Source organism: Lepidochelys kempii, chromosome 23 (genome assembly GCF_965140265.1).
Source record: "Lepidochelys kempii isolate rLepKem1 chromosome 23, rLepKem1.hap2, whole genome shotgun sequence".
Taxonomy (NCBI): Eukaryota; Metazoa; Chordata; order Testudines; family Cheloniidae; genus Lepidochelys; species Lepidochelys kempii.
In genome coordinates, this window is record NC_133278.1 from 13,591,499 (window position 1) to 13,607,624 (window position 16,126).

Sequence of the window (16,126 nt, forward strand, 5' to 3'; positions counted from 1 at the left end):
TGATCTTGGCGATTCTGGATCTGGGCAGCACCCGGCGCGACAGGGCCCCGATCTCGGTGACTCTGGGTCTGGGCAGTGCCCGGCACAGCGGGGCCCTGATCTCGGTGGCTCTGGGTCTGGGCAGTGCCCGGCACAGCGGGGCCCTGATCTCGGTGGCTCTGGGTCTGGGCAGCGCCTGGCCTGACGGGGCCCCGATCTCAGTGACTCTGGGTCTGGGCAGCGCCCGGCACGACGGTACCCCAGTCTCGGTGACTCTGTGTCTGGGCAGTGCCCGGCCCAGCAGGGCCCTGATCTCGGCGACTCTGGGTCTGGGCAGTGCCAGGGCCCTGATCTTGGCGATTCTGGATCTGGGCAGCACCCGGCGCGACAGGGCCCCGATCTCGGTGACTCTGGGTCTGGGCAGTGCCCGGCACAGCGAGGGCCCTGATCTCGGTGGCTCTGGGTCTGGGCAGTGCCCGGCACAGCGGGGCCCTGATCTCGGTGGCTCTGGGTCTGGGCAGCGCCTGGCCTGACGGGGCCCCGATCTCAGTGACTCTGGGTCTGGGCAGCGCCTGGCACGACGGTACCCCAGTCTCGGTGACTCTGTGTCTGGGCAGTGCCCGGCCCAGCAGGGCCCTGATCTCGGCGATTCTGGATCTGGGCAGCACCCGGCGCGACAGGGCCCCGATCTCGGTGACTCTGGGTCTGGGCAGCACCCGGCCTGACGGGGCCCCGATCTCGGCGATTCTGGGTCTGGGCAGCACCCGGCGGCGGGGCCCCGATCTTGGCGACTCTGGGTCTGGGCAGCACCCGGCCTGACGGGGCCCCGATCTCGGCGACTCTGGGTCTGGGCAGCGCCCACAATACTCAGTCTAATTGGCAGGCTCCACAGCGTTAGAAGGAGAGTGGCGGGGAGGTTACTAATGGTTGAGGACCAGGCTGTGGGGCCTTTCCCTGCAGGGTCATGGACACCAATACAGCCCCAGGACAGGGACTGGGTGGCTCAGGGGTGGGGGAAGGGGGATCCGGGGCCTTTTCCCTCTCGGGGGCACCTGTTCCATCCTCTCCCAGGTGCGTCGTGCATTTATCGACCCCTCCTCAGTGCTGCAGGAGGAGGAAGGGGCTACGCGGGGGGGGGGGGGGGGAGGAATAATCCCGACAGGTGAATTCAAAGCAAATCCAAGGGAAAACATCTTTGTGTGCCCCAGAGCTTGGGGGATGGAACCCAGGAGTCCTGGCTCCCAGCCCCCACCCCCCCTCTTTTAAAAATGTTCCCAGGCAGGGGACTGTCCCGCTGTCGGTCTGGGGGGTGGGGGGTGGGGAGAAGGACTTTTCCGGTGGGGAGGGGTGACTAAGAAAGAAAGAAAAAGCGAAGCCGTCCCTGAAAGAGAAACCAGGAGTCGAGCCCCAGAGCCCGGAACAAGGGACTGGAAAAGAAATGAGAGAGGAAGGAAAGAAGGAAGGAAGGAGCCCGGGAGCCAGACCGAGCAGTGTCTGAGTGGGGAGGAAATGAGCGGAAGGGGGGTTAGGAAAAGGAAGGAAGGAATGAGAAAGGAAGAAACAAAGAGGAAGGACGTGAGTGAAGGAAGAAAGGAGCAAAGGGCTGGGGGCTGTGGGGGGAGGGGGTGGGGAGAGGGGTTGGAGGCTGGCGGGGGAAGGGGCTTGAGGCTGCGGGGAAAGGGCTGGGGACTGATGGGGGAAGGGCTGGAGGCTGGGGGGAGGGGCTGGAGGCTGGGGGGGAAGGGGCTGGGTAGGAGGGGTGGGGGAGGGATTGGAAGCTGTGGGGGAAGGGGCTGGAGGCTGGGGAGGAGGGGTTGGGGGGAAGGGGCTGGGGGAGGGACTGGGGGAGGGGCTGGAGGCTGGGGGGGGAAGGGGCTGGAGGCTGGGGGAAGGGGCTGGGGGGAGGGGATGGAGGCTGGGGGGGGCGGGTCTGTCCCTTTAAGCGCGGGGCCCGTGACATCACGGTGTCCGCGGCGCGGGAGGGGTGGGGGGGAAGCTCCCGTGGATTCTCCAGCAGCGAGAGCGGAGCCGTTTTCCAGAGCGCCCGGCCCGGTCCAGCCCGGTCCAGCCCCGCGATCCGACCGGAGCCAGCCCGACCCCCCCCCCCCCCACATCCCTGCACCCTCGTCCTCCAGCGCAGCTTGTTTTCGCTCCCTTGGTCCCCCCCCTCAGCATCCCCCCGCCTGGCCACTGTCCTCCCCCCCGCAGCCCGCATCCCCGCACCGGGCCCCTGTCCTCTTCCCTCTTCCCCCCACCGCCACATTCCCCCACCAAGCCCCTGTTCTCTCCCCCGCCCCGCCTGGCCACTGTCCTCCCCCCCGCAGCCCGCATCCCCGCACCGGGCTCCTGTTCCCTTCCCCCCCCCGCCGCATCCTTCCGCTGGGCCCCTGTCCCCTCCCCCCCCGTCGCACCTCCCCCTCCCCGGGCCCCTGTCCTCTCCTTCTCTCCCCCCCCCAAAAAAAATCCCCCCGCCGGGCCCCTTCTGCCCCCCCTCCACTGCTGCATCCCTCCTCCCAGATCGCTGCATCCCTCCGCCCGGATCTTTGTCCCCTTCCCTCTCCCTCCCTCCCCCCCACGCCGCATCCGTCCGCCGGGCTCCTGTCTCCTTCCCTCTTTCCCCCTCCTCCCCCCCGCCGCATCCCTCCGCCGGGCCCTGGGCCCTTCTGCCCCCCCTCCCCCACTGCTGCATCCCCCCGCCCGGGTCTCCGGCTCCTTCCCCCGCGGCTGCGGCTCCCGGAGGAGAACCCCCCCCCCGCCCATGGCTCTCCGGGGCCCGGGGCGCCGCAGCCGGAGGGTCTGAGGCCGGCGCAGGAGCGGAGCGGCGGGGGCAGAGCATGTGGGGGCCGCCGACCGGCCAGCGCCCCCGGGAGTGAGGGCAAGGTGAGCCCCGGGGGTGCGGGGTGGACGTGCCCCGGGTGGGGGTGCGTGTGTGTGTGTGTGTACACCGTTTGTGTGTACATCGTGTGTGTGTGTGAGAGAGAGAGGTAAACCGTGTGTGTGTGTGTGTGTACATCGTGTGTGTGTGCGTACACCATGTGTGTGTACATCGTGTGTGTGTGTGTACATCGTGTGTGTGTGTGTGAGAGAGAGGTAAACCGTGTGTGTGTGTGTGTACACCGTTTGTGTGTACATCGTGTGTGTGTGTGTGTGAGAGAGAGGTAAACCGTGTGTGTGTGTGTGTACACCGTTTGTGTGTACATCGTGTGTGTGTGTACATCGTGTGTGTGTACATCATTTGTGTGTGCGTACACCATGTGTGTGTACATCGTGTGTGTGTGTGTGAGAGAGAGGTAAACCGTGTGTGTGTGTGTGTACATCGTGTGTGTGTGCGTACACCATTTGTGTGTGTGTGTGAGAGAGAGAGGTAAACCGTGTGTGTGTGTAAATTGTGTGTGTGTGCGTACACCGTGTGTGTGTACATCGTGTGTGTGTGTGTACATTGTGTGTGTGTGTACATCATTTGTGTGTGCGTACACCATGTGTGTGTACATCGTGTGTGTGTGTGTGAGAGAGAGGTAAACCGTGTGTGTGTGTGTGTACATTGTGTGTGTGTACATCGTGTGTGTGTGCGTACACCATTTGTGTGTGTGTGTGAGAGAGAGAGGTAAACCGTGTGTGTGTGTAAATTGTGTGTGTGTGCGTACACCGTGTGTGTACATCGTGTGTGTGTGTACATTGTGTGTGTGTACATCATTTGTGTGTGCGTACACCATGTGTGTGTACATCGTGTGTGTGTGTGTGAGAGAGAGAGAGAGGTAAACCGTGTGTGTGTGTGTGTGTACACCATTTGTGTGTGCATACACCGTGTGTGTACATCGTGTGTGTGTGACAGAGAGGTTCATGGATTGTGTGTACTCATTGTGTGCATATTCGTATGTGGGAGGGTACAGTATGTGTATGTGTATGTACACCGTGTGTGTGTACTTTGTGTATGTGTGTTTGTGTGAGTACACCATGTGTGTGTATGTACACCATGTGTGGGAGGGGGATACACCAGGTAGGGGTGGTGGTATATGTACACTCTGTGTGTGTGTGTGTGGGGGATACACCAGGAGGGGTGTACCTACACTGGGTGTGTATGAGAGAGAGAGAGAGACTGTGTGTGTGTGTGTACGTGTACATACACCTGGTGTGAATGTCAGCGAGAGAACACTGTGTGTGTATGTACATACATACATGAGATTGTGTGAGGGAGAGAGAGTGGTGCTGCCCTCTGGTGTGTGTGTGTGTGTGTGTGTGTCCCCGTCCACCTCCTGCTGTACTCTCCTCTGTCCTCTGGAGCTAGCTGGTGACTTCTGGCCTCAGTTGTTGTTTCATTTTCCCAACCTATTTTCCAGAGCGAGGCCGGAGGGAGGGTGCCTGTGTGTGTGTGTGACAGTGAGTGTTGTGTTAGCGTATGTGATATTCATTAGTGCCCCTGTGTGTATGCACATGCCTTATTTGGAGACGTTGTTGTGTACAGTATATTGTGTGTGTGGGGGGTGTTCGGTCGAGGAGTTGTGCTAGGGTATGTGCCCCTGTAGGTGTGTGAGAATTGTTTGCTGCTGTTGTGAACAGTACAGTGTGTGTGTGTGTGTGTGTGTGTGTGTGTCCCTGCTGCCCTCTGCTGGAGGGGCTGGGCCCTGCTCTGTGTGTGTCCCTGTTGCCCCCTGCTGGGGGTGATGAGCCCCGCTCTCTGAGGGTCTGTGTGTGTGCGTGTGTGGAAATGTTGTGTTGAGCGCATTGTGTAGTTTTGCGTGTGCGTCTAGGTGTGCGCGGGTGTGCACACACATTTTGTTTGGTTGTTCCCCGTTTTTGCTGAGTGCCCATTCGTGTGTGGTTTTCAGTACTGTCAGTGTTGTCTGTGTGGTTTCCTTAGTGCCCCCCTGTACGTGTGTGTGCGTGTGTGTGTGTGTGTGTGTGTTGCGCTGGTGCCGGTTGTTACTGAGTGTGAGTGTGTGCTAATATGTGCTTCTGAGTGATCTGTGTTTGTGCATTGCACTAGTGTGTGGGTTGTGTGTACTGGTGGCTGTTTTGCGGTGGGTGGGTGTGGGCCTGGTGTGTCTTTAGGTGGGATGTCCTTGGGTACGCTGTGTTTGCGTTAGTTGTGTTGTGGGCTGTTTGGCTGCTTGCTACACAGTCAGTGTGTTTCTGAGACCAGCTACTATGCAGTGGTGGGGCGGGGGAGCCCAGACGGGACTGGGGGAGGAGATGGTGGGGGTGCGGGGGGAGCCCATATGGTACCAGGGGGGTGGGGGGGCGAGCCCGTAGGGTGCTAGATGGAGGTAGGTAGGGTGTCTTAGGAGAGCTGGCTTGTTATGGTAGGGTCTGTCAGTCGCTGTGTCTGTCTCTGCCGGCTTGTTCCTGTAGGGTCTCTCCGGAGCACTGGCTTGTTTTGGTGGGGTCTCTGAGGTGCTGGGGCTGTCCACGCTGGTTTGTTATTGTAGGGTCTCTCAGGAGCGCTGGCTCGTCGGGGTGGGTCTCTGAGGTGCTGGGGCTGTCCACGCTGGTTTGTTATTGTAGGGTCTCTCAGGAGCGCTGGCTCGTCGGGGTGGGTCTCTGAGGTGCTGGGGCTGTCCACGCTGGTTTGTTATTGTAGGGTCTCTCAGGAGCGCTGGCTCGTCGGGGTGGGTCTCTGAGGTGCTGGGGCTGTCCACACTGGTTTGTTATTGTAGGGTCTCTCAGCAGCGCTGGCTCGTCGGGGTGGGTCTCTGAGGTGCTGGGGCTGTCCACGCTGGTTTGTTATTGTAGGGTCTCTCAGCAGCGCTGGTTTGTTATGTTGGGGTTATATTAACAGATCCTGTGCACAGGGTTTAAACTCTCATAGAATATTTCCCAGAGAGGGGCCCTGCCCCCCCCCCCACATGCTATGAAAACTCCAGGGGGCTTGAAAATATTTCCCAGAGCCCTGCTCCGGACAGCTCCAGCTGAATTAAGCCCTGTCCGTGCGTCGGTGATGCAGGACCCAGGGGGGCAGCCCAGCCCCTGGCGAGTGGGACCCTTCTCTGCCTGGGCCAGGTGCTGGGGCCAGGGGACTCATGGGCTGCTGTGCGGCTGAGCCCCATAGACCTGCCCCTACATCCAACTCACCGTCAGGGCTGGCCCCACTGCCCCAGGGCAAGGCTAGGGGGCGCTGGGCTGCGGGGAGCAGGGCAGGGGGCTCAGTGGGGGGTGCTGGGCTGCGGGGAGTGCAGATTAACTGGGAGCCAGGACTCCGGGGTTCCGTCCCGGGCTCTGGGAGGGGAGTGGGGTCCAGTGGTTAGAGCTGCGGGGGGGGGGGGAGGTGTCTGGCAGGGGCTGCTGAGCCTGTTTCTATCTCCCCGGCCAGGTCCGTGTGCTGTGTGTGGCGCCCTCCGTCCCTTAGGATGAGTAACTGCAGCAGCCGCGCGCTCACGCTGCTCAGTAGCGTGTTCGGGGCGTGCGGGCTGCTGCTGGTCGGCATTGCGGTCAGCACCGACTACTGGCTCTACATGGAGGAGGGCATCGTTCTGCAGCAGAACCAGACCACCGAGATCAGGATGGCGCTGCACGCCGGGCTCTGGAGGGTCTGCTTCTTCGCTGGTACGAGCCCCGCGTGGCGAGCTTTCCCCGGCTGTGCGCCAGGCCAGGGCCTCTTTGTATCCCCGTCGCACTGCCCTGGCTGGTGACTCCTTGGTGCTGTGAGTTTCCCCAGAGCAGTGCCCTGGCTGGGGCTTTGCCAGGTAACGCCATCTCTTGCCCCCCTGCAGGCCGGGAGAAGGGCCGGTGCGTGGCATCAGAGTATTTCCTGGAACCCGAGATAAATCTGGTGACAGAAAACACAGAGAACATCTTGAGTAAGTTGAGAGGGGCCCCTCCTGGCCCGGGGGCTTTGGGATAGAGTGCACGAGCAAGAGGGTGTGCACGAGGAGAAAACGTGTCAGCTTCCACATGCTGTGGAGAGGAGAGCACAGCCGTGTCACAGGTGTGTCACAGGTGTGTCTCAGCCCCCCTGTGTTCAACTCTCAGCAAGACGGCATGCGGCATGAAGCCCAGCCACCTGGTACCCTGGTCCTCCGTGGGGTTGGGAGCTGTTAGCGGCGGGACCTATGTGGGGTAGAGCTGGAGTTTGTAGGGGCAGGAGGAGAAGGGGGAGGAGGTGTGACCATGGCGGGAGTGGAGTACATGGGGGATAGGAGGTGAGGAGAGTGTTGGTGGGTCTGAGAGAGGGTGATCTCTACCGGTGGGGTGCGGGACAGGGGTGGAGGTGCTCTGACTGTCCGGTGTCCCCCTTCCCTTCCCAGAGACAGTTCGCACGGCCACCCCCTTCCCCATGGTCAGCCTCTTCCTTGTCTTCACGGCCTTTGTCATCAGCAACATCGGTCACATCCGGCCCCAGAGAACCATCCTGGCCTTCGTCTCTGGCATCTTCTTCATCCTTTCTGGTGAGGGGCCTGGGAGCGGCGTGTGGGGGCTCAGTAGGGGGCGCTTGCCCCTGGCAGTCAGGGCTGGCCCCAATGCCCCAGTGCAGCGCTAGGGGGCGCTGTCCTGCAGGGAGTGGGGGCGGGTGTCAGTAGGGGGCACTCTCCCCTAGCAGTCAGCGCCTCCCGAAATCCTGCCTGAGGTTCTGGTTGGATGTGAGATTCTCTTTCACTTCCCATCCCAAACTTTTGTGTGGTGAAGCCATTGAATAGTGCCAGGAGAGGGGGTCCCAGTTGTAAACACCCCCAGCTCCCTACTTCAGAAACAGCTGTATGTCAGGGCTGGGCGAGGGATCCCCATACAAACAGTTCCGGTGCCCCACCCCAGAGGTGGCCGCATCTCCGCACCCGGTGTGGAATTCCAGTATAAACAGCCCCCGCACCCCACTGGAGGAAGACACTGGAATAAATATGAAAGAACCAGTTTGCTGGGCACCTGGAGGGTAACGGAGTTACAGGGAACAAATCACGCCAACCCCACCTCATTTCCTGCTTTGACAGGGTTACTGGCCAAGTGGACGGGGGGAAGCCGTAGACGTGAGAGATCTTGATTTTAGCAAGGCTTTTGACACAGGCCCGCGACACTCTCATTAGCAGCGTAGGGAAATGTGGTTCTTTCCAGATGAATTTACGATAGGGCCGGTGCACCATTGGTTGGAAGGCCGGACTCTAAGCATCGTTACCAGGGATAACTTGGGAGGCAGATCTAGTGAAGCCTGCAGTGGTCAGCCCGGGGGCCGGTACTAGTCACTCTTTTAATGACTGACTCGGATTACGGAGCAGAGAGTGGAACTGGCAGGTGCCCCCAAGCCGGGCGGGGTCGCGAGCCCTTTGGAGGAGCGTTCAAAACGACCTGGACGTGGTCTGGAATGGACCAGATGAAATTCAATCCAGACAAGGGCCAAAGTCCATCACTTGGGAAGGACAAATCCAAAGCACGGCTACCAAAGGGGGCCTAGCCGGCTAGGGGGTCGGATGGCTGGAAGGGGGCAGGGGGGTTAAAATGGGTCATGAACTGAATATGAGGCAACAACGCAGGTGCCAAAAAAGCAACTGTCCTTCTGGGGCGGGGTAAGAGGAGTGTCGGACGTAAGACGCGGGAGGTGATTGTCCCGCTCTGCTCGGCGCTGGTGGAGACCTCGGCTGTGTCCAGTTCTGTGTACCGCCTGACAGATGCACAGATTGGACATTGTGCAGAGGGGAGCCAGAAACCCGGTCAAAGGGAAGTTATAAAAAAATAGGGCATGTTTAGTCCAGAGAAAAGAAGCCCAAGGCGGGGACCCGAGAGCAGTCTTCACATAAGGGCTGTTATAAAGGGCTGTGATCAGTTGTTTTCTACGTCCCCGCTGGAGGTGGGACAAGAAGTAGTTGGCTTAATCCGCAGCAAGGGAGATGTAGGTTAGATATTAGGAAAAATGTTCTAACTCTAAGGGGAGGAAAGCTCTGGAATTGGGTCCGGAGGGAGGCTGTGGAATCTCCGTCAGTGGAGGTTTTAAGAACAGGTTGGCCAGACCCCGATCAGCGCTGGTCTAGGTTTACTTGGTCTGGCATCAGTGCAGGGGGCTGGATTAGATGACCCCTCGAGGTCCCTTCCATCCTGACATTTTTATGGTCCTTGTGTAAACAGACTCCAGCCCCACCCCAGAGGCAGCTGCATCTCAGCGCCGGCCGAGGAGTCCCTGTATAAGCAGACCCCATACCCCACCCCAGAGGCAGCCGCATCTCAGAGCTGGGCGAGGGGTCCCTGTATAAAAAGCCCTTGCGCCCCACCCCAGAGATGCTGCTTCTCAGTGCTAGGCGAGGGGTCCCTGTATAAGCAGACCCCACGCCCCACCCCAGAGGCAGTCACATCTCAGCGCCGGGCGAGGGGTCCCTGTCTAAACAGCCCCCAGCAGCTTTATTGTTGGCCCTGTCTCTTGCAGGCCTGTCTCTCGTGGTGGGGTTAGTTCTCTACATCTCCAGCATCAATGACGAGGTGATGAATCGGCCCAGCGGGTCAGAGCAATATTTCCACTATCGCTACGGCTGGTCCTTCGCCTTCGCAGCCTCCTCCTTCCTCCTCAAAGAGGTTTGGACCTTGCCCCACCTCATCCCAACCCCTCCTCCCCGGGGCCCTGGAGATTCCTGGCTGGCTCTGTGCTGCCCCCTGGGGTAGAACTTGAAACCCCTTTTCCCTGATTCTGCTGGCTGAACTAACGGAGAATCCCCCTCTGCTGGCACAGTATGGTGGCTGTGACACACAGAGGGGGGGAAGTTCTAATCTATCCAGCAGTGGGCAGTGGTGAGAATTGTTGGGGGAGCCTAGAAAGTCTCTGACGTCAATTTACAAACTGTGGAGTCCTTAAAATAGGTGAGATAGATGGGCCCAATTGGGAAGGGAGGGGAGGGGAGGGAGGTCTAGTGGTTAGAGCAGGAGGGCTGGGAGCCAGGACTCCTGGGTTCTATGCCTGGCTCTGGGAGGAGAGAGGGCTGTAGTGCTTAGAGGAGGGGGGCTGGGAGCCAGGACTCCTGGGTTCTATCCGCGGCTCGGGCAGGGGGAATGGGATCTAGTGGCTGGCGGGGGGAGGGGGGAGAGCCAGGACTCTCTGGGGGGGAGAGCCAGGGAGGGGAGTAGGGTTCCGCAGTCCCATTCCCTCCCCTTCCACTCACTCTTCCCCCCCCACCTCCTGCAGGGTGCCGGCGTGATGTCCGTGTACCTGTTCACCAAGCGCTACGCGGAGGAGGAGATGTACCGCCCCCACCCAGCCTTCTACCGCCCGCGCCTGAGCGACTGCTCCGACTACTCGGGCCAGTTCCTGCACCCGGAGGTGTGGCACCGTGGGCGCAGCCCCTCCGACATCTCCAGCGACGTCTCCATCCAGATGACCCAGAATTACCCCCCCGCTATCAAGTACCCCGAGCACATGCACATATCCACCTCGCCCTGCTAGGCCAGCCCCCCCACCCCCGACCGTCTCCCACCGGGGCCTGCCAGCCGCCCCCCACCCCAGAGACTGTGCAGAGGGGGCCCACCCGTGGATCACAGACTGGGTGCTACTGGACTGAAACCTCTCCTTGTCCCCCCTTTCTCGCTCCCTCTGCACCGTCCCCGGAGGCCTCCCCCATTTGGCCACTTTGGCGGCATTCGTGACAGGAAGTCACCCCATCGGCCATTTTGGTTGCCACAGGAAGGTGCCGGGATTCCCAACAGGAAGCCACCTGCCAGCCATTTTGTTTGTTATCATCGGGCCAACCCCAGATACTTTTTTTGTCCCCACAAGGGCCAGTTCCTAACACGAAGTCACCCCTCCACCATTTTCTCTGTCCCTGCTCCAATCCCTTCCTCCCAGATCCTGACAGGAAGTGGCTCCTCTGCCATCTTTTTTGCCCCACAATGGCCAACCCCGGTTAGGAAGCTGCCCATCTGCCATTCTGGTTGCCATTGCACCAGCTCCCCTTGGTATAGATCCTGAGAAGAAATGGCTCCTAATGCCATTTTCCTCAGTTCCAGAACGGCCGACCCTGACAGGAAGTCACTTGTCGGCCATTTTCCTTGTTGCCATGCCAGCCCCTTCCCCCCCCGCAGATCCTGAGAGGAAATGGCTCCTCCGCCATCTTTGCTGCCCCACAATGGCCAACCCTGACAGGAAGTCACTCGTCGGCCATTTTCCATGTTGCTGCACTGGTGTCCTCCCCCACCCCCCACCCGATCCTGAGAGGAAATGGCTCCTCCGCCATCTTTGTTGCCCCACAATGGCCACCCTGACAGGAAGTCAGTCGTCAGCCATTTTCCTTGTTGCCATGCCAGCCCCCCCTCCCCCCCCGCAGATCCTGAGAGGAAATGGCTCCTCCACCATCTTTGCTGCCCCACAATGGCCAACCCTGACAGGAAGTCACTTGTTGGCCATTTTCCATGTTGCTGCACTGGTGTCCTCCCCCACCCGATCCTGAGAGGAAATGGCTCCTCCACCATCTTTGTTGCCCCACAATGGCCACCCTGACAGGAAGTCAGTCGTCAGCCATTTTCCTTGTTGCCATGCCAGCCCCCCCCGCCCCCGCAGATCCTGAGAGGAAATGGCTCCTCCGCCATCTTTGTTGCCCCACAACGGCCAACCCTGACAGGAAGTCACTCGTCGGCCATTTTCCATGTTGCTGCACTGGTGTCCTCCCCCACCCCCCACCCGATCCTGAGAGGAAATGGCTCCTCCACCCTCTTTGCTGTTTTCCAAATGAACCAGATGGGGGAACCGCATCAGCAAATGGGGACACAGAGAAGGGCCCCAGGTAACTCCCGACCCAGAGAGATGAATCAAGGGGAGCTGGAAATATAGACACCAAGGTCCAGCTAAAGCAACCGCGGCGGCTGGCTGCCAGCAGCTCGCCCTCAGAGACCCGCTCCCCCCTCGACTGCCAGATCGGGGCCCCGTCTCTTTGTCTTCCCTCCGCCGAAGAACGGAGGACGAAGCCCTTTTCTTAGCAAGCGTGGGCTTGACCGCGCCGTGCATTAACCCGGCCCAGCAACGGCCACTGTTAGCCCAGCTTCAGGCCAGCTGCCCCCAGGCTCTGCTTTGCTCTTTCCTTTCTTTCGATTTGCTTTCTCCTTCCATTCTTCCTGTCTCGCCCCCCTTTTTTCTTTTCCATTTCCCGGCTCTTTCCTTCTTCCTCTCTCTGCCCTCTTTCTTTGGTTCCTTTTTTCTTTCAATTTCCATTTGCAAGTTTTCTTTGATTCCTTCCTCTCTCTGCCCTCTTTCGTCCAGTCCTTCTTTTGTCCATTTCTCTGCACTTCTTCTCTATTGACTTTCTTTATATGTCCATTTACAGGGTTCTTTTTCCTCCCCTTTTGTTTTCCTCTTCCTTTCTCTACCCTCTTTTGTTCTTTCTCTGTTAGTTCCCTTCTCCTTTAGCCACCTCCGCCCGCTGGGGTGTATCTCAGGCTGCAGTTCTTTTGCCGCGGTGACTGTGTTTGTGTCTGTAGAGGTGGAAGGTGTCTCCATCCATGCAGAGATGAGGAAGGAGCCAATATAGTCGGAGGAGGAGAAGGATGCCAGTGGAGAGACGGAGGAAGGGAAAATAGGGGATGGGAAACGTGAGAATGAAGGGAAGGTGGTTGAGGGAGGTGAGGGAGGGAAGAAAAGGGATAGGTAATAGATACCTCGTGCTTCAGGGATGCATCAGTGCAGGGAACTGGTTCACAGCTGGGTTTGGGCACCTTCTGCTGGCTGGGTCCTGCCAGGACCCAGGACTCTTGCTGTGAACTTGGTTGGTACTGGTCGGTCCCCGTCCCGTGTGGGTATTTTTGTGGGCTCCTTTGACAAGGTCATCTGTACCTGGCTCTGCGAGCTTCCCCACGGCAGTGCCCCCAGCTGCGGAGGCTCCAGTGTTGCGAGCTTCCCCATGGCAGTGCCTCCCAGCCAGGGAGTTAAAGGAGAAAAACCCTCCTCATCTCTTGTCATGATGTTGGGACTCTTACATACAGAGGAGCTGCTCTTGTGGCATCCAACAGAGGGCGGTATCTGCTTGGGGGGACCCAGTTCTGGGAGGGGGTGGGGGCTAGTGGTTAGAGCAGAGGGGCTGGGAGCCAGGACTCCTGGGTTCTATCCTTGGCTCTGAGAGGGGAGTGGGGTCTAGGGGATAGATCAGAAGCGGGGGGGGGGGAGTTTGCATACCCTCAGGGAGCGGGAGACACCAACTTTTGCCCCCGACCACTTAAAGGGCCAGAAATCTCCTTCCTCCACCCGTAGAAATCCCACCTTCTGTTCTTGAATGATCCTGGGGATCAGGGGACCCCTCAGCTCTTAGACCTGGCAAAGGGGGGGTCGAGGAGGAAGGTCATGGCACCCCCACCCTTGGGAGCCGGTGGCAAAGAAAGGGTTAAAAATCTAGCATCAGAAATGGCCCCTCCGCCCATGGCATGGGGGGGGGGGGGGGATGAAAGCTAACTAGCTACATCCCCCCCTCTCCAATCAGTTTGAATGGGGGGAGGCGGTGATGAAAGGGTTAACCATATAGCTCCATCCCCCCCTCACCAGGAATGCGGGCGGGGGGGGGAGAATTGTAGGGTTAAAAATAGCACCACCACCCTCCCCCTGCACCCTGAAGCAATGGGGGATCCTGGCAGTGCAGGAGTTAACACACAGGGGAGCAGATAGTGGGGGGAGGAATTCCCCACAGGTGTGGTGACCCCTACTGCGGGGGGGGGGGAGGAAGGTTCTTAGCCTGGGGGGTGGGAAGGGGGGACATGCATACTACACCCGTAACTAAGGAGAGATCCCTTTTTATTGTCATATAGTCTTCCCCCCCCCTCCCCGTGCTGGGGGTGTGTGGCCTGGGGCCAACCCACCCCCTTATTTACTCTGTACCATATGTACATAGGACTGAGAGACTGCAATAAACTTTATTTCAAACACCTCCCGTGTCTGGCTGTTCCCCCGTACATCCATTCACCCCCCCATCTCCCACCCTCCATCCATGCACCCCTCTATCTCCATCCATCCACCACCTCCATCTCCTTCTCTCCATACATCCACACCCCACCCCACTCCCCCATACATCTCCAACCCGCCTATCCATAACCCCTCGCATCTCATCCATCCACCCACTCCCATAACCCTCCCTCCCTCCATCCACCCCCCCAACATTTCCCTCCATACAACCATACACTCCCCCATGTCCCTCCGTCCGTCCACCCCCCATGTCCCTCCCTCCATAGAATAATAGAATATCAGGGTTGGAAGGGACCTCAGGAGTCCAACTAGTCCAACCCCCTGCTCAAAGTAGGACCAATCCCCACTTTTTGCCCCAGATCCCTAAATGGCCCCCTCAAGGATTGAAACTCACAACCCTGGGTTTAGCAGGCCAATGCTCAAACCACTGAGCTATCCCTCCATTCATACACCACCCCCCCATATCTCCCTCCCTTCATCCATCCACTCCCATCTCCCTCCCTCCATCCATCCACCCCCCAACCCATCCATCCACTCCCATACCCCTCCTCCGTCCATCCATCCACCCACTCACCCACCCATTCACTCCCTTACCCCTCCCCCCATCCGTCCACCCCCACCATCCATCCACTCCCTTACACCCCCCACCCCCTTACCCCTCCCTCCCTCCCTCCATCCACCCACCCATCCATCCACTCCCATACTCCTCCCTCCATCCATCCACCCCCCACACCCACCCATCCCTCCACTCCCACACCCCTACTTCCATCCATCCACACCCAGCAAGGAACCCAGGAGTCCTGGCTCCCAGCCCGCACCTAGTCCTGCTGGAGACTAGGCCTCCTGGGCTCTCTCCCTGGCTGTGGGAGGGGAGTGGGGTCTCGTGGTTAGATTTGGGGCGCTGGGACCCAGGACTCCTGGGTTCCATCCCCAGCACTGGGAGGGGAGTGGGATCTAGTGGTTAGAGCGTGGGCTGGGGGGAGGGAGCCAGGACTCCCACACCCCTCCATCCATCCACCCCCCCACCCATCCATCCACTCCCTCCCCCCCCAGCTCTGCCCCTCTCTCTGTGCCTGGCTGGAGGGTGGGGGAGGGGAGCGCAGGCGCTGGCAGCTGACCGGGCGCCAGCGGGCAGAGGCTGGCCGCCGACCAGCGCAGCAGGGGTTAACAGTCGCCATGGTGACCTGCCAGAGAGCCTGGCTATTGCTGGGGGGGGGGGGGGACGACACAGACACACACACAGACAGACACACACACGCACACACACACATAGGCGCTGATCAGCCCCTGGCTGCGGTGGAGACGGGCCGCCGGGCAAGATGGGCCCCCTTGGTCTGAGCCCCATGGAGTCTCATGAGGGCCAATCCGCGTGGAGGGGTTTGGGGCGGGGGCTGGAGGGAAGGAGGTGGGGGGGCAGAAGGGTTTGGGGGGCAGCGGGGGAAGATCTGGATGTATGACAGAGGGGGAGTCGCCCAGCTGTGGGGAAGCAGGTATCCTGGGGGTGGGGGCATGGAGAGAGCAGGATGGGGGGTATGGGAGATGGGGCGCATCAGCTGGCTGTGGGGGTTACATTGGAGGGGGCCGGTACTTGCTGGAGAACGTGACACCAGCAGCTCCTGTGGCTCGTCTTCCCACTCCGGGTATTGGCCTGCACCCCCTGCCCCCCGATGAGGAACACCCCCACGCCCCAGCACCTTGGGGGAGGGGCAGCATGAAACACTCAAATTGGGCCCAGCCGGGTACCTGAGCGGCGCTGGGATCCTGTGCACTAGGCCCCAATGCCCAGAGCTGAGCCCAGCCAACCCCGGGACCCCCTGGCCCATGGCCTGAGAACCCCTGCTCGAGAGGGCATGCAGGATTTATGGCATTGCTCTAGAATGGCGCCGAATTCAAGGTGCACATGCCTTGCTCCAGAGCCCCACAGTGCAGTGGCATGTGGGCTGGCTCTAGAATGGCCCATTAGTTGGCTCGATTCCTCCAGAACGCTGTGGTAATGGGGTATATTGCTCTAGAGCGCCGTGACACTGGGATCCCCTGCTCTCGAGTGCTGCGTTATTGGGATCCCTTGTTCTAGAGCAGCGGCTCTCCAACTGTGAGTTGGGCCCCCAGCGTGGGTCGTGACCCCCTTTTAATAGGGTTGCCAGGTAGGGCGTTAGACTTGCTGGGGCCTGGGGCTGAAGCCAGAGCCCCACAAAGCCCCAGGGCTTCAGCCCTGGGTGGTGGGGCTCAGGTTACAGGCCCCCAGCCTGGGGCTGGAGGCTTTGGGCTTTGGCTCCCCCCCCCTCCCTCCCCCAGGGTAGCAAGGCT

The 16,126-nt window shown here is 60.1% G+C and overlaps 1 protein-coding gene across 2 annotated transcripts; it reads left to right on the plus strand.

Moving 5' to 3' along the window:
• Nucleotides 1-1,357: 1,357 nt before the first annotated feature.
• Nucleotides 1,358-10,418, plus strand: CACNG7 (calcium voltage-gated channel auxiliary subunit gamma 7). Of its 2 annotated transcripts, none has more exons than XM_073322142.1 (6): nucleotides 1,358-1,554; nucleotides 6,287-6,519; nucleotides 6,687-6,773; nucleotides 7,221-7,361; nucleotides 9,320-9,465; nucleotides 10,070-10,418. In XM_073322142.1, exons 2-6 carry the CDS (start codon nucleotides 6,324-6,326, stop codon nucleotides 10,325-10,327), a joined length of 828 nt encoding a protein of 275 aa, XP_073178243.1. In that variant the 5' UTR covers nucleotides 1,358-1,554; nucleotides 6,287-6,323; the 3' UTR covers nucleotides 10,328-10,418. The 2 variants fall into 2 exon arrangements, with proteins under 2 accessions (XP_073178243.1, XP_073178242.1); XM_073322141.1 differs by lacking the exon at nucleotides 1,358-1,554 and adding an exon at nucleotides 2,455-2,859.
• Nucleotides 10,419-16,126: the final 5,708 nt, after the last annotated feature.